Below are 17,835 nucleotides of genomic sequence, written 5' to 3'. Positions count from 1 at the left end.
TAAAGAAATAAAAGCAGACTTGGTAGAAATTGGGTCAGAAACCAAATGCCCTCTTGAAAAGGGAATTATACAGCTGCACATCTGTGATGGTTTTTTTTTTTTGTCTTCAGGAGTCTGATTGCTCTTTTTCTGTCTCTTTCCTTACAGAAAATGAAGGAGTACCTGGAGGGCAGGAACCTCATTACCAAGCTACAAGCCAAGCACGACCTTCTCCAGAAAACCCTGGGAGAAAGTGAGTGGGGGGGCTCTGCTGGCGGTTTGGCATTGAGGGGAAGGCCGAGCCTGGGCTGTATTGCTGAACCTCCACGCTAAGCCAAGTGAGCCTGATCGGTTTATGTGAATCCATTTCTTTTTCTAGCCTGTGTGGTATGGAAGCACACTCCCCAGGTGACTGCTTGAGTGATGGGAAAAGGCCAGTGCTTAATGAAGCATTAATGTGCACCATCTATTTGTTTAAATGGAGCGTGCCTGCTCTACCCAGTCCCCTTCCTGCGCCGCCTCTATGACTGGGGTGAAGGGGCCGAGGAGTTACTTACTCTCCAGACACTTTGAAAACTCTCAGCTCCTCTGGCAGGACTGAGGCTGGAGCAAGATGCTAGGAAGTTGGGAGATGAGCTTCACAGGCTGCTCTGAGGAGAGGAGGGGATTTTCAAAGGCACAGGTGATGAACAGACTGCTGCTTCCTGTGGCATCACCATAGAGCATCGATTTCCTTCTGCTTTGAGCAGTCCTGATGCTACATGGCAGCCCTCTCCCTGCCTTGGCAATGCTCAGGCCAAGGTACTGATTGGACTGTCTCGTCTCATAGTATGACTTTAACCAGACCCTGGGAAGTAGCAAAGCAGAGAACGGGACTGGCACTCTGGCCTTTTTCTCCTCAGCTGTCAAACAGAAGGCGAAGGTTGAAAGAGAAGCTTCCCTGGGGTTCTTGGCACACTGCCCAGCCTCTCAGCATCCTATGATTAATGGGATTCCCAGGTTGGGGATGCCTCTGATGCTGGCCCCTCCTCCCTGCCCCACTAATCTCACTTAAAGATGGGAAATGGGAGCCTGCGGGGCATTTGTGGTAACACCAGTGAAAGGCAAACCTGCACTGATACAAAGATCTAAGATTGTAGAATAAAATCTTGAACACTCTTCAGGCACCGCAGAGTATAGGAAAGTGCACAGCATTCCTTGGCTCATTGGCCCCGGAATCTGCTCTGCTTTTCATACTGGGGCCGCCTACCCACCCTTCTTACCCTGTCCTGCTCCCCTGGATGATTTCCTCCAGATGATTCTTTTATCTCTAAAGTCTTTGATCTTGTGATTTTTGGGGGACATTTTCTTTTATCTGAAGAAAGCCTGTTAGGTAACTTCTGTTCTCTTTCCTCCCACCACCCAAGAGACTTATGCTGAACAGGTTTGGGCATTGAGATCCAAACTTTGCTTATAGAAAATCTTCACTCTTGGGTTATCAGATTGCTCCATGGGGAATCAGAGGAAAGAAAGCCCAGAACTATTTGAAGCAAGTTTATAACCATGATTTCTTTTTGCCACGATAATCGAAGCAGAGCCCATAAGTGAGATGGGGAACAGGGCCTGGTGGGGGCTGGGGGGAGCCTGTGTGTGAGAGAGAATGGGTTTGCGTATGCACCAAATGTGCTACTGTGGAGGGCCGAAGGTTGGTGCTACAAATTGCCTTCATCTGAATGTGACAAGTTCTGGCAAAAAGGAAACAAATAGCTATAGATCTTCCTGTGTGCAAGTCATCATGTCCCTGCCTTCTGTATGTATTTGTCACCATAACGCAAGAGCCCCTTGTTCCTGCCACAGAGAGATAATTGATGTGTATGAATATTCCAGAGTGGAAATGGGCCAGATGTTGAAAATAATGCCTCAGAATAACATTTTTGCAGATGAAAGCTGAGCCTTTAGTAATGAGAGGCTCTTAGGGGTGGGGGAGGGTGTTGTTCAAGATGAGCTGAACTGTAATCAACAATTAGCAACCTTTAAAGGCAAGAAAAAGCCCTGCCCTCTCTTAGCCCTTGGAGTTGCCTTTCCAAGAGCACAGATGAGGAGTGTGGAAGCTCATCCACTCGGCGCCTGCTGGGTTTTCCCTGGTTTATCTAATATAGGCCTATTACAGACCAAGCTTGGTTAACTGTGGACCCAAAGAAAGCAACTTAGATTACTTCATGGCCCGTGCACACATTCATATGTATTTTTAAAAAACATAGAAATACTTCTTACGAGCATTGAGATTTTCAATTCCATATTTTAAAGCTGGCTATGACCCATTAAACTTAGTATTTAGTATTAGCGTCCACTATTGAATTGAGAACCACAGTTTTATAGCAATATCAGCATTAAATCTCATTTTTTTCTTGCCACCCCAGCCCATCCTAATGGGAGAATTTAGTATGAATTTAAAACTAGAATTTCGATACCTTCGCTGTCTTTTCCTCCTCACCACACACATACACACACGCACACACACACGCACACAAAGTATACACAGAAGAAAAGCCAAATCTCATCTATAAGAAGGTTCTAATATTGTTCTCTAACTTGTGGTCTGCCTTTCTATTCCCCTAAATCCACCCCATTGAGAAGCAGAATTGGCAAATCTAAGGTTTAGGGACACCACCAGCCCTAGGTTGGGAACAAGTATCAAAAGCAACCCTTGCCCAGAAAGGGGCTCTGGGAGCTTCTCTTCTCTTTTGCCTTGAAGGCTGGTCATGCTATGATACTAGTGGTGGTTCTCTGGGGAGACAGGCAGACATGGTGATTCCTAGAAGCAAATCCCACTCTTTCATCCCTGTGCTTCAACATGTGCTTTTTGCTTTTGTCTTTCCTACAGGTCAGAGGACAGATTGCAGTCTGGCCAGGTATGTGTGGCTTGGGACAGCCGTGGGAAGAGATGACAAGAAGCCTATGGGTAGAGGGATCCCAGCCTGGGAAAGAGCCAAGGAGTCGAGTTGCAAAGGCATTGGATGGCTTTGCAAAGGAGCGGCCTAGGGCAGAGGTTGCTTTTTCTCTTTGCCTTGCTGACCCCACCTGGCCCCAAATGGAAGTGGGGTTTGCTGTGACTTAGGAAAAGACCTGAGCAGAACTGAGTGAAGGGAGTTATCGTTTGCAGAAATAGTCCCAGAGACTCCCAGAGGCCACTACATTGCAGAGAAAAGAAAGTTCAACTCTGGAGGGGGATCCTGGTAACCTAACCTTAGCTTCTAGACTTAAACCTGTGGGTTTTGGGAAGTCTCTGACCCTAGCAGGAAGATCAGGAGATAGCATTTGATCTGAGATTTTTTTTTTAATGTACAGATGACAGCCCTATTAGTGACTATTGTTGGATATTGAAATATTACATTGCATTGGCTTGCCAAACATTGCATTGCATTGGTAGAAATCCTGGCCTGATGTACAAGTATGCAGCCCTCCCAGTCTTTCCCCGCCTTTCCCTTCCTTCCCCACCCCAGCCAAATATTTTCCCTCCCCGTTATGGAGCTGCTATGAGAAAACTCGTGAGCTGGCAGAGCAAGACCTTCATTCAGCCAGCAGTTCTCACATACCTAAAAATGTGCTGATTTAACTGGCAAAAGAGCTTTAATGGGCCGGACTCCTTAGAGATCCTGAGTTTGCCCATTATATCAACCACTTATATCTGCCAACACACACAATAATCATGAGGCCATTTACAATCATGGGCTCGTTATTTGGAAATAGCTTCATTTGGCTTTCATCGTTTTGTCATTGTGGATTACAATAAAGGTCCCATTAATCTTGATGACTGGAGGGAACCAGGATAATAGAATTCTGTGGAATGTATCTTCTTGGTGATATAGTCTTAGTATAAGTTGAATTCCCTTATGTTGTGTTATTTCACTGTGTGACGTTGAGCCGCTCTTTTCCTTCACTGAACTACAGTTTTCTCATCTATAAGACAAGAAAGAACATTCCACTAGATATGAGGAGCTCTAAGATTCCAAAGAGGTTCATCAGTGGCAGCCTGATGGAAGGGGCAGAGGGAACCCAGTAGCCAGGCCCTAGTCCCTACCTTCACTCAAGACAAGGCAACACTGCTCTTGCTTGGAGCACTGGGCCTCTGAGTCAGATTCCCTTGGAGAAAGGCTTCTGAGGCTAACCACAGCTTAAAAAGCATTGACCCAGAAGATCACCAAGGTTCCTTCCAAGTCTGGACACTCTATCCTCTAAATTTCAGAAAAATCTCTCCCTCTCTTTTCCCTAAGTATTTCTGAGAGAGAAAACTATAGTCTCCTTTGGTGTTTACTAGTGTTTCCTTGCAGAGAGATCTTCTTATTGTCAGCCCAAGTATTTTTTTACTGCAAACTGAATTAATTCCCTCCTCTTCTGATTTTGAATGGTGGCAGACATTGAAAGCAGGGACCTCTGAACGTTTGTGAAAAGAGCTTTAATGGGCTTTATTTGGAAAGTAACTTATCGAGTCTTTTAGCCATTTCTGGGTTTTAGCTGAATAATGTGACTTGTTTCATTAACCACTGAACAGACTGTTTTTAACCCCATTTTCTCTTTTCTTCCTTTTGCTGGATTGGTCCTCTCTGATTCTGTGGGGTCAACCGCAGGCGTAGCTCAACCGTGAGGAAGCAGGTAAGAGCCCAGTAAGAGCCAGTATGGTCTGGTGTGAAAATGAGAACATCCCACAGACATTTATGGAATTCCACTGTAGGCAAGACAGACACTCTCTGACTTCCTGCTTGTGTTTGGAATGTACCATTTAGTCACAGCATGCTTAATATTATGGCAACTTCGTTGATTTAGCTTGTTTAGGTGGAGTGGCCATGATCTTTCTGATTTGTTCCTCTTACATAGTGACATTTGATTTGACTGTGGCAGATTGTGCCAGAATGGCCTGTGGTGTCAGTCCTTGAGAAGACCATGAGAGAGGCCTCACACTCATACACATGTACCAATATGGCAGAAACGGAAGGCAGCCAGTCACCTAGACCAGGCATTCTTGCTTTAAGTTTGCAGATTTTTGTTTCTAGTGGTATGGTCATCCTAGGTGTATTTCTAAGACATCCTAAAAATGCAGAGAAATCTGGCCTAGGATTGATAGGCAGGCAGAGATACTGAGCGTCAATTTTGTGCATGATCTTCAGTGTTGGATTAAAATCCAACACTGGGCAGCTAGCTCTCATTACCCATATTAGGAGAGATCTTAGAAAGCAGTGGGTGGATAATCCACATCAAGGGGTAATCTAAACAGCACTTGGGCTTGTTTATAAAGAAATTAATTGAGTTCTCTTTTGCAGTAGCAAATTTGACTTCCGGATTTATTCTTTATGGCAAATACTTAAGTGATTTTGTATCTCCTAAGCTCATACCAGTTATGTGGTAGGCAGTTAGCAGGGAGGAGGTGGGGAGAGCTCAGAAATGTCTTTATGTCCACTCAGGGGAAAGCTGATTCAGGCTTTAAAAAATCATTTTAGGTAAATCACAGTGGCTGTTGCCACAGAGAGATAATGAAACACAGAGGCCACCTGGTTTCTGTGTCGGCCGCCCCAGCAGGGTCTTCAGCCGATCTGGCTCTGGCTGGCCAGGTAGTCCAGCTGGGAAACTCAGGTGCCATGGCCCTCACTTGTCTTAGCTTTGCTGTCGCTATTTTTTTTCCTTCTAATTACATATTTTTAAAATTATGAAAAGTTCATTGCAATCCCCTTTCCTCTTGTTCCTTTAATTTTTTTCTTCTTCCCTTTTCTCCCATAATTTCATTTTCAAATGACAGGAATGGAGTCACTCCCAGGGTAACTTAGTACATTTAAAACTAATAGGTGAACCTCTTAAAGAGAGAGCAGGCCTATTTTTCCTTCGACACTTAAGAACAGGATTGAACTTGAAGTTTATGCCTTTGGTTCCTGGACTGAAACTGGGCCTCCTACTCACAGATGGGGCGTATGTCCAAGGGCCTCGCGGCCTGCGCTCTGGCCGCGGGGGTGCCGGACGCCAGTGTCTGGCAGGTGGCTCGCACACCTGGTTGGACTCACCGTGGAGAGGAATGGCGTCCACCTGGTTTGCATCCTGCTGCACCTAAGCAGTTGCAGGCCAAGCATATTTGCCTGGTGCTAGATTTGCATGAGACTTCCAGGATACCCCAACAGCCCCAATCAAATAAAGACCTTGTTTTCACTCTGCTGCCCCAGTTTTTGTCCAACAGCTCAAACCTAATGGTGGATTAGTAAAGCGCTTTTCTGATAGTCATGAGGGTAAATAGTAAGTACCCAGGGAATAAATACGTGTTTGTTTATGGCAAATCAGCCAAACAAGAGGAAGAATCTGGTAGCTTTTGTTTTCAAGAGCCCCTAATGGGTTCCAGTCATTTTTGACCCTAGCAAAGACTAGGTTCAAACCATCTCAGACTTTTCTTCAAAAGGGGATGCCTCAACTGCAGCTCCCAAGCTCTCCCTGCTCCCCTCAACCCAGCGTTTCCGCTTTCCTGTTACTCCCCATCTTTACTGGCCCTTCTTTCTCTAGTCCTATAAATTCAGGCATTTCCCCGAGGCTTGGCCCTCTTTTATTTTCTCTTCATATTGTTTCCCTTCTCACTTTGTTTCCTTAGGGACTCCTTCTCTCCTTTCCTTAGTGTCCATAATGCTGACAGACTGAGTCTTGGATCTCACTCCTAACTGGTTGCTGGACGTTGCTGCTCGTGCGTTGCGAGTCGAGATAGCACCTCCTGCCCTCAGCATCAGTCTCCTCACCTTCCCCACCGCATTTTAACTTCCTTAGCACCTCCCCAACCTGTTTGTGTCTCTTACTGGGACCGTCCATTCTTCACAGCCCCAAAGCCCCAAGTCTTATCTTTGGCACCTCTTTTCTTCTCATTGCCCACATCTAATCAGTTGTCAAGTGGTACTTTCCCCCTTAGAAAAGGGAAATCTTACAAATATAACAGAGATCAGCTCCTGGCAAAAATCCTAACTCTCACTCATGAGAAATTGCCAAACAATGAATTATTTTGAAATTATCTGTCCACCTTCCTGATTGTTTGCTCCTGGACTTCTGCTTTACTGTTATTTCCAGCTATACCTGCTACCTTTCTCCGTTCGCTTTTGGTTTAGAGTTTCCTTAATCTGATTGAATGGGGGTTTGTCCCAGTTGTCCTTAAAAAGGCCCCTTCCAACCCTGGAATTAAAGGACCAAAAATATTATAAATAAAAGAATTAAACTGGCTTGGATTCTAATGTTGGAGGAGGGAAGGAGAGAGGAAGAAAAGGAGAGACAGACACTGAATAAGAAGAACACACAGAGACACTGCCTGGTCAGCTGTGTGCAAAATCAATGGCGAAGTGAGGGTCTTTGGAGCTCCTTAGGAGGGTCTGAAGCCTTCATGACTTTGCCCAAGTTTTGCTCCTACTGGACTCTTTCTTGGGCCCCCTTGGAGCAGTATGGCCCAGGAGAGGACTCTTCTGCAGTGAGCCAAGTCATCTCTGGCCCACTCTTGTCTGCCCACAGATTGCCTCTCCAGGCTACTTCTGACATACTCCTAACTATGGACATGCAGGTTAATATGTTTAATCCTTGCTTCCTGCAACCCCATATACTTCCCTTTAATTACCATTATTCTATTTCCTGCAAATCTAGGCAAAATTTTGCACTCAACTTGTTGAAGTCAGCAACTTTGTGAGCTCCCCAAGCTCCCTCCCTCTGGGTCTTTATTTATAAACCTAGGACCAGGAAAACTTTGCAAACCTTCATATCACTATCCTCATTGTCACTGCTACTACTGTTTGTAAATAAAAAAATATAACATTTGTAAACAAAAAGACTTCCAAAAATGGTTTTGAGGGAGTTTATTTTCAAATAGTTTCTTCATTAGTATATGGAAGAACTGACAAGGGTTTAACTCTAGAGCAGCCCGGGCTGACTGGCAGAAGTCAGTGATGGCAGAAGAGGGCAGACACTGATTACTATAGCTGGAAAGCTGGAGGAAGCAGATGGGTTTGGGGGTCATGAAGATGAGCATTTGGTCACTAAGACCTTCCTGACTGCATCTCCACCTTGGCCCATGCAGTACTCCCTTTGTCAGCACCCTGGGTTCCCAGTAAGCTTGGGAGCTAGAGGCCATGCCAATTCTTCTCTCGGCCTGTCTTCTTCCTGAGGCCCAGCTGCTTCCTTAAAGTGGCCAAGCCCCGTGGTTACAGTTGGAAATTCAGAGCCAGGGAGGAGGGGCACAGGCCAACTGAATGAAAGGGGCAGAAGCCACAGGACCCATCCCACTTGAGAGTACAATCTCTGTCCTAAACATCTACAGCTCTTTCTGACTAGGTTTAGGGGTCCCTTTTCTGATCCCTTTCTTCCCCATGGCTGAATCATTGTGTTTAGTTGCATTATAAAACCCTACTGGTTTTTAGCAACGTTTGATATATGCCCCTGGCAATGTTTGCCCAATTCCTAGGATGCGGTATGGGTGGTAGAGAGATCTTCAGTCTCAGAAGGAGAATGCCTGGGTTTGAATCCTGGCTTTGCCACTTAACTGTTATGTCACCTCACTAAGCCTTTGTTTTCTCATTTGTCATATAAGGGTAATCGTAATATATGCCCCATAGGGTTGTTGCCAGGACCAATCCATCTAAAGCACTTAGTACATGGCCCAACACACCTATAAATTCCTCTGTAAATGCTAAGTACTAATGTTCATGTACTGATAGGAAATATTACTCTCCTCACCACCAATCCCCTCCCCAGTTTGTAGATACCAAATTGAGGCCCAAAGAAGTTAAATAAATTTCAGGGTTGTATAGCAAAATGGCAGAGCAAAGATGACATCTGGGAGGCCTGCTTCTTTGCTTAGTACCAATTAGTCTGCACTATTACCAAGATCTGGGTTTTTTCTTTCTTACCTTTTACACCAAACTCTCATTCTGGTGTTCCTATTGGTTCATTCTACTACTCTTAATGGATAGTAATTGAGCACCTGCTATGTGAGAACATCATGGCCTGCACGGGACACCCAAGAGTTGACATAGGGTGTGCCCTGTGGAGCTTGAGTTGTAGTGGTGACAAATGCAAACAAATACCCACACCCACACAATTAAGTCACAAGGCTGTGAGGGCCAAGTTCAAGGTGCTGACACCCTTGTACACAGGGCCCTGGTCTCATCTAGGGAGTCCGGAAAAGCATCCTTGAGAAAGTGTGCTACTTACATTGAGACTAAGGGCAGGCGCCCGGGTGAGGAGCAGCTGCAGGAGCAGCTCATGCAAAGCCATTGACAAGAAGGACTTGATCTGAGGAACAGAAAGAAGGCCAGTGTAGACTGGGGGGGAAAGCAGGAGATGAAACTGGAGGCAAAGGCAGGAACCTGGATATGCACGCTGTGTGAACAGAGTAAGAGGAGGCTTTCAAAGAGTTTAGCCTGGAGAGTATAACCACTATATAAAAGAAGAGCGAGGTTTGGAAGGCAACAGGGTGGGAATGGAGATATTGACAGATCAGACTGGGTTGGTGGCAACAGAGAAGGGAATGGATTTGAGAGATATTTAGGAGGCAGACGACAAAATATTGATTGAATGGCTGAGGGTAGAGATCTGATTTGGGATAAAAGATGGTAAGTTTCATATAGGAAATGCTGGATTTAAGGCACCTGTGGCATTCCAAGCAGCTTGTTGTGAAGAGCTCTGGACAGGCTCTTAAACGACAGGCCGGATGCCTCTCTATAGACCAGCCACTGATCAGCTGAGACAAGTTCCTCACACTTTGGCCCATTTTCTCTGGCCCTGGGCTATTCCTATTTAAAGGTCCTAATGTTGTGTTTCCCTTTGGCTTTTCAGGATTCCAGCCAGGCAATTCCTCTGGTGGTGGAAAGCTGCATCCGGTTTATCAGCAGACACGGTAAGCAGGATTCTAGCCTTGCCCATATTTGTACAGAGCTGGGAAGAACTTCCAGGAATTCTTTCAACAGTCAGCGTAGAGACTGACTTCCCATCCCGACATTCTCAGAAAAGGAGTAAAGTCCTAGTTGCTCATGCAATGTTTTCTACCTCATAATGGCCACATGTAGACATTGTGAGAAAGACATCGTATGTTTTGACCCAAGATGCCTCAGCCACTTACCACACTTCCTCTTCCAGCTTGCGAGTTTTAGATGCAGCTGTTACGGGAATTAGCACGGCTGGCACCATGTGTGACGGTAGTTTCACCATTACTCACCGTCTTCGCACGTGGCGGTGTCTCCCAGTGCGCGGCCTCCACCATTGTGTCACATTGGCTCTTTGCATCAGACAGCTTTGCAAACAGCTTGGTAACGTTGCACTGATTCCTAATAATATTCCATTTTTGTTCTGATTTGGTCTCACTGGATACAGATCACCAAGAGCTCAGTTGATAGCTGGTCTTAAAGTTGTAGCCCACATTGGAGCATCTATGGGAGCTGGCTCCTTCGCTCCCCATAAGTAGGTGGAACAGCAACGCCCTCTCTCTCTCTCTCTCTCTCTCTCCTCCCTCTCTAACCAATAAAATAAAAGTAATGAAGCACGCTACCTTTCAGGCAAGAAAGAAGAGGTATAAGAATATACGTGTGTCTTCTCACGTCTGCAAGGAGCAATGCAGGAAGGATGAATTCAGAAGCTAATATTTAATTGGCTGTCTATGTGGATGGTGGAGGGGGGTGAACAGAATGGGGATGGGAAGGGGGAGTGACATGTGTCTGTGTCCTTTTTTGTATAATTTTGACTTTTAGAACTGCATCAGTGTTCCTCATACTTAAAAGATAAATAAACATGACTAAAACAAGGATGGGAGTAAAACCCCAAGTGGAAAACAAACTAACCGAAAAAACCTAACTGCGTTACAAATAAATAACATAACCACCCTGAGAAACTTTCGAAAATGGTAGTTTGACTAGATAGTGTAGGTCTAAAGACAAAGAGAGCTGCACAGTAGTCGGTCATTATTTTTATCATGGGGATGTGGGCTAGCAATTCTGAAGCTATTTTATATGTATTCCAGAATTGAATGAATAAATATATTGTTGATTTAAAGAAAAGAAAAAAAAACTTAGTACATTGTAGTTGTTCAAAAGAACATTTGTTCAGTTAGATCGAACTTTTTCCCCAAATAGGGACTCAAGGTATCCCTGAACCCCCTAAAAACTATAATTAAAATTTTTGTGTATGTGCACTTAATGGGGGTGGGGCCCATAACTTTTGTCAGTTCAGAAGTGTTCGTGGCCCGCTAGCTATTGGAGTCTGTACGTTGTTACTATTTTCCTATCCCCTGGGGGGCAGGTATTATAGCCCCATTATACAGATGAGAAAGCTGTAAGTGGTGGGTAAGGGTGGCCCAGGAAGATGCAAAAGAGAAAGGAGTTAAAGAAAAGCAAGACTGAGTCGGGGGAAACGCATCCTTTTCAGGAGGAAGGGAGTGAAATAGCATGAGCAGGAGGCGGAGTAGCAGCCACTGCAAGAACTCTCTGGGAGAGCAGTGCTTGGCCACGGCTGGGTCCAGGACAAAACGGAAGGTTTTGTGCCATCTCCAAATAACTTGCCCAAGTCCGATTAGTTTTATACTAACAGAAAAATGAAAAAGATCATGGCTGTGTCAGGTTGGTTATTTAAGGCCTTACCTGCATTATAATAAAAAGCCAACTGCTTTTCCTCTTTCCTTTCTGGAAACTGACCGTTAATTAATGTTCCTACATTTGGAATCATTAGATTAGGTACTAAAGATTCTGTCTTTTGAGCAAGAACACAGAGTGGTCCTTCTGAAGCATAGATTCTCAACAGGAAACAAAAACCTGACTGAAAGGGCCCTCCATGTGTCTCAGACCCACTGCCTAATTTTCAATATACTCCCCTCTGGTTTCTTGTCCTGGGCCCCATGGCCAAGGCAGCTTATTCTTCATAGTCTAATCTACCAAAAAGCACCCAGATGCCTGGTCTCTGAGATGGCATTTCCTTTTATTCTACTGTGGTTTTGACACCTTCCTGGGTGTGTGACTTTCTGATTAAATATGTGGCTGTTCCACCCTATTGGTAACTAATATGATGATATGACATTGGTACTAAAGGGGTTTTAACATGCCTCCCATGCTGTGAAGAACATTCTAGAGTTTCCCTTAAAGGTGCAGAGAACTCAAGTCCTGTTACAAGCTAGGCAATTAAATTTTCCTTGCTTTTTTTTTCTTCAAGTTTTTATTGATTTGGGGGAGAGGAAGGAAGAGGGAGCTAGAAACATCAATGATGAGAGAGAATTATTGATTGGCTGCCTCCTGCATGTCTCCTGTTAGGGATCGAACCCACAACATGGGCATGGGCCCTGACCAGGAGTCGAACTATGACCTCCAGGTTCATGGGTGGACACTCAACCCCTGAGCCACACTGGCTGGGCTCCCTTGATTACTTCTTAATATTGCCTCAGTTGGATTCAGGAGTTCAGTCCTGGCCTATATGGTTTACCTTCCATGGTTTAGCTGATAGAGTTCAGTCACCCCTCACCAGGAGGGTAGCTCTAAAACAATGGGCAAAATGTAGTATTCTCTTTTGCTTTCCTAAAAAGAAATTTGTTTGAGATTTCTCTGACGTCAAAATTTTCAAGGGGTTGTGCCAAAACAGAGAGACTTTGGCAAAATCCCCAAGATTGAGACACAGGGCTCCTGAGAAAGGCTGGGCTGGGCTGGGCTGGGCTGGGCAGGCCTGAGTGATTAAAGACGCAGTTTAGTCCAACCCTGGGCCAGCACTAATGCCGACATGCTTCCTGGATCCCTTACCAGATCTGCAGTTGCATGTGTGGTGCTCCCTACAAACCATAACCATGTTCAGACTAACAAATGGGTTCTGGTCCTCTACACTTCCACTCGATTAGGCCCCACAGGCCGGGCATTCGGGAATGAGTACACCATTGCAGCCAGAAGGCTGGGTTTGCATCCTGGCTCTGGCTCTTATGGCCTAGGCAACCTAAGGCTGGTTATAGCTTATCAGTCCCCTCATCTAGAAAATGGGACTGCTGGTTACCCCTACCTTACTTAACATGGCTGTTGTGAGAACCAGTTGATTTATTTATGTGAGAGCATTTCTTAGCAGCAATCACCACACATGCATTATTTTTTATGACTATGTCTACTCCAACCCAAGAAGACAAAGTTCTCACGGACATTATCACAGTGTAACATTCATGCATGTTTGTCTTTAGAGTGAAGCTGCAGTCAAGAACCAGTGGCTAGCACAGTGCCTGGCAATTCTGTCTGTTAACTGACCACTTGCCTTTCCATGTCCTCTCTTTTTCATAAGTATTCAAAGTATTGTTCCCTAGAGCAACCTAGTGTTAGAATAGCTAAAGCAATAATTGTAATCTCAGACCTTATGACTTTCCTCCGATGGTATCTAATGGCTTGCCTGCCGTGCTAACCTCGGTTCCTGTTCCTGATCCTGGGTGATAAGAAGGTGCTAGAGGGTCACTTCCCCCCTTTGCAGATGGGAACAGAAATAAAGGTGGAGGAAGGAAACCTGCTTCATAGTCTCCCTAGGAGTCAGAAATGGAGCCAGGTATAGACACCTCTTCCCCGAAGCTTCTGACTATGCTCTTTCCATTAATGCCTTGTATCCATTCCAGTGACTTTTCCAACAGCCCTGCCGTGTTTTCTTCTTTGGCCTGAAGGGAGAAGGGTCCCTAAATACGCACTGGCTGGCGGAGGTCGCCCTGCAGCTAAGCTTGGAGCCATGTGAATTTGCTTTTCCTCCTTGGTCACTTTTCCCTGACTTTTCAGGTCTGCAGCACGAAGGAATTTTCCGGGTGTCGGGATCCCAGGTGGAAGTGAATGACATCAAAAACGCCTTTGAGAGAGGTGAGTAAACAGCCTGGAAGGTAAGACCAAATGTGGGCCAGGCCCCTGGAATATTGGCTCCACACCCCCTGAGAGGTACCCAGAGGTTAGGGAGCCAGCTTGCCGCCCTCTTCAGCCCAGCACCTGCCCTGTTGTAGATATTTCTCCCTAGATGTGCAGGGAGATGGCAACACCCATCTCAGCTGCCTCCTCAGCCCCATTCGTCTTGCTTCCTGTGGATGATCTGCCGAAACCCAAGAAGTTAACTGTGGTATCTGGGTGGCTTATGGCTTCATCCGGAACCCTTGGTGGCAGTTAATATCAAGGCTAATGTGCCCCTTCATTGTAGCCCATTTATTATTCTGTGGGCTATTAAGGTAATGGGCAAGCTTTGGCAATTTCCGTCACTATAATGGATATATATAGTTTCAATTTGAGGTTGGTCCAATCATTAAATCTAATTACATCTGATATGAAATTTTCCACAGGGAGCCCCAGCAGGATTGTTCTCTCGTAAGTAGGTGTCCTTTGTTGCAGGCCAGGAGGAGTGAGAGCTACGCAGAGGGGCTGGCCTCTGTGGCCTCATTTGCCTCCCCCAGGAGCTCAGTCCCAGCCTGGTTTCATGATTCTTAGGAGAGAGCCAGTTGCTGTGTCCCATCCCCAGCCCATAGGGAATGTCCCTGAGCTAGTCTGGCACAAGCAAATTTATGCTGATGGACTCTTGTGCCCCTCCTCTGGCCTGGATCCCCTGAGCCTATCTAGTTCCTGGTTCACCCTTCTCATGGCCACCAAGCTGGACAGAGAGCAGATGGGCTGGGCCGAGGACTTGAATAGACCAACCGCTCCCCCTCTGCCTTCCCTCCATCCTATGTGTTTTATCTCTCTCACTCTCTTTCCCTTTTTGGGGGGGTTGCTTATCAGGAGAGGACCCCCTGGCTGGGGACCAGAATGACCATGACATGGACTCCATAGCTGGCGTCCTGAAGCTTTACTTCCGGGGGCTGGAGCACCCTCTCTTCCCCAAGGACATCTTCCATGACCTGATGGCCTGCGTCAGTAAGTACCCTCCCGGCCTCAGACGGGCCTCCGGGCCAGAGCACCCTATAGCAACAGATAAGAAATTCCCACAGGTCCTTTTCTCATGAGCTTTGCAGAACTGTTTGCCTTTCTTCCTGCTTTTCAGTGAAGTTTTCCTCCTCGTGGCTCCCTTAGCCCGGGTGCGGGAGGAGGAAGGATGGCCTTTGGGTTAGAATGCCAGGGTTCTCTCTCCCTGGTTCACCTTAAGTTCCTTTGCGTCTCTGGGCGTTCTCTGTCTTCAGTAAAATACATCGATATGCACATATAAGGCAGAGTCCCTTTCGGTTACTGGGAGCTTAGACGTGGGCGCTTGTGCTTTCCCCGCTTCGAGGGAGAAGGCGTAGGCATCGCAACTGTTTCCTGCATGTTGGTTTAAACAGGGCACGGCCTCCCTGCCACAGACTTTAATAGTGTTCTTGTAGGAATTAAAACCCTCTGCGCATTTAAAAGTAGCAGTGTATTTTCACAGAGAGGTGTAGTCTCTTTTACCCTCCTGAGATCCTCTCTGCCTCTTACTCTAAAACAATCCACGGGAAGTTGGATTAATACCAGGTCATCGTGGAATCACACGATGATTGTGGCTCCAGAGGCTGGAAAAGGCAGCACCTTTGAAATGGGGGAGCGACCCCTTTCCCAGGTCCACCAAGGTCTCCATTCCCCACCCCCCACCCCCCACACACCTAGTTTCCAGTATGAGCCGTGAGCACTGTCCTGTTATCCCCAGAGAAAAAGGCCCCGGAGCATTCAGGAACCTCTCTTGTTTTATTTTTGTCTTGTTTTATTTTTGACCCACTGTTTGTGGGAGTCTAGTGGAAATGAGTTCTGTGGGTGATTAAATATATGCGGCCCTCGTGGTTTCATGTCTTTTTCTAAGACTGGGCCAAGTCGAATATCTTAAGTGACTGGGAGACAGTACTAGATAGCTTGCTGCCCAACTCTTCCCTGGAGATGTGCTTGTCACCCACTGCTTCCCATTTCTTTTTTACAAAAAGAAAGTCATAATATCCATAAGGCACACTGTGGAAATGGGGAAGCTGGCCATGATGGAGGCCACTGGCCTAGGCCACACCTGTAATGAATCTGTTCATAGCACAAGGCTCAGGAAACTTCTTCGGCCTTCTAGCCATCACTGCTTACACAGGGGTAGCCATTTCTTGTCTCTGGACATGTTTCTCTCGTCTGAGGGGGGTGGCGGGGAATAAGCCAGACTTGTCCAGAGGATAAGGTGATGCATGTGTAGAGCGAGCAGGACAGGACCCACCCAGGCTCTCTCCCTCCTCATACCTAGGCCCCCCGTGGCTGGGTGTCGAGCAGTCACAGCAGGTTCATGGACAATTGTCCGTGGTTGTCTTAATAAGAGGGTGGTAGATGCTTGCGGAATCTCTCCAACCCTTTCTGTACCCAAGGAGTAGATACCTTAAACCTCCTGCATTGGTGTCTGGAGCCCAGCATGTACCCCACCCCGAGGAGCCACAGGGATGAAACCCCTTACACAGTGCACCGGTGTTGCCTGGACTTGACCTGGCCACTCTCTCTGTTGCACCTGCCAATAGTAAGGGTTCTCCGTCACAGTGAAGGGTAACACACGGCTTTCTTCTTTCAGCAATGGACAACCTGCAGGAGAGAGCTCTGCACATCCGGAAAGTCCTCCTGGTTCTGCCCAAAACCACTCTGATTATTATGAGATACCTCTTTGCCTTCCTCAATCAGTGAGTAGACTTCCCAGCAAGCAGCTGGATCAGACCTTGGCTGTGGCCACTAGAAGTTTAAATACAGACCTATGTCAGTTCAGCCAGCCCAACAATTATTGAACACCTACTGTGTGCTGGACACAGATGTAGGCTATAAGAATACATTGTAAAATAAGAGACAAAAGCCCTGATATCATTGAGCTCACATTTGAGGGGAAGACACAGATAATAACAGAAATGTCAGGTAGTAATAAGTGCTTAGAAGAGAAATTGAGTTAAGGGATAGAGTGCGGGGTCTGAGTGGGGCAGGGCTGAAAGGGAGAGCCACCCTAAGGAAAGGCCACCAAGGGCCTCTCTGAGGAGGCGGTACAAGCAGCAGCCTAAATGGAATGAAGGAAGGAGCCACAGGGACATTCAAGACTATGAAGCCCTGGGAGTCATGGTTATAACGGGTTTGGATTTGGGAAGCCACTGGACAGTTTTAAGCAGGAGTATTGTGATCTGATCTATATGTGTTTTTAAAAAATCCCACCAACTGCTTCGTGGCGGAGTTACTGTAAGAGAAAGGGCTGTGAAGAGAAGCAGGGAGGCCCTTCAGAGGGTATTGTGCCATCTCGGCTGGGGTGTTGGTGGCTTAGACTGGGGAGGTGTTGATGAAGGGTGGCGAGAAGGATCGGGTTTGGGATCTGTTTGAATATGGCATTGACAGGACTTCCTGATGGGCAGGGTATGGTGTGAGGAACGACAGGAAGTCTCCCTTTTTAGCATGAGCACCAGGGAAGTAGTGATGCCATTTGGCATTAGGGAAGACCCAGGCATGGAGGAAGGAATCGAGACGCGGTGCCGATGTGGGCATGTGGAGGAACCTGTCAGACCTCCAAGGGGACATTGTAAGTAGGCAGCTGAACATAGGAATTTGACGTTCAGGGGAGAAACCTGGAGTCAGTGAGCTGGAAGAGAGGTCTGAGGGGACCTTGGGCTTGGACGGCGCATCCCATCCAAGCAGTGTGTTCTTGCCCAGGGCGTTGGAGTCCCCACGTGGCAGCAGAGTCAGCAAGCAAGGGCATGCAGTACTTCTCTTAGGCACCTGTCTTTTCACGTTGCTTTCACTGCAGCATCTCCTCAACCTGCCGAACCAGACGTTATTAATGGGCAACCTGAGGGCTAGATAAGGCCCAGAGATGTGTTTCCTTTTAGTCCACTGTGTCTTGGCAATATTGAAACATTGAAATATCAGGGGGGTTACTTTAAAAATATCTAGATTTCTAGCTTCTCTTGAAAACATG

At 46.4% G+C, this 17,835-nt stretch overlaps 1 protein-coding gene across 2 annotated transcripts in view; it reads left to right on the top strand.

Annotated features, from left to right (window-relative positions):
- SRGAP2 (SLIT-ROBO Rho GTPase activating protein 2) overlaps positions 1-17,835 on the top strand; it is a 226,624-nt gene that overhangs the window by 184,641 nt on the left and 24,148 nt on the right. For both annotated transcript variants that reach the window (XM_016215217.2, XM_016215213.2), the window contains exons 11-17: positions 148-232; positions 2,843-2,870; positions 4,587-4,611; positions 9,793-9,853; positions 13,725-13,802; positions 14,703-14,837; positions 16,462-16,567. In XM_016215217.2, the coding sequence (XP_016070703.1) occupies positions 148-232; positions 2,843-2,870; positions 4,587-4,611; positions 9,793-9,853; positions 13,725-13,802; positions 14,703-14,837; positions 16,462-16,567 (518 nt within the window). The remainder of the gene's footprint in view (positions 1-147; positions 233-2,842; positions 2,871-4,586; positions 4,612-9,792; positions 9,854-13,724; positions 13,803-14,702; positions 14,838-16,461; positions 16,568-17,835) is intronic.

This window comes from Miniopterus natalensis, chromosome 19 (genome assembly GCF_054644295.1).
Source record: "Miniopterus natalensis isolate mMinNat1 chromosome 19, mMinNat1.hap1, whole genome shotgun sequence".
NCBI classification, from domain to species: Eukaryota; Metazoa; Chordata; class Mammalia; order Chiroptera; family Miniopteridae; genus Miniopterus; species Miniopterus natalensis.
The sequence above is the reverse complement of the archived record's forward strand: the minus strand, read 5'-3'. Positions and strand labels throughout refer to the sequence as shown.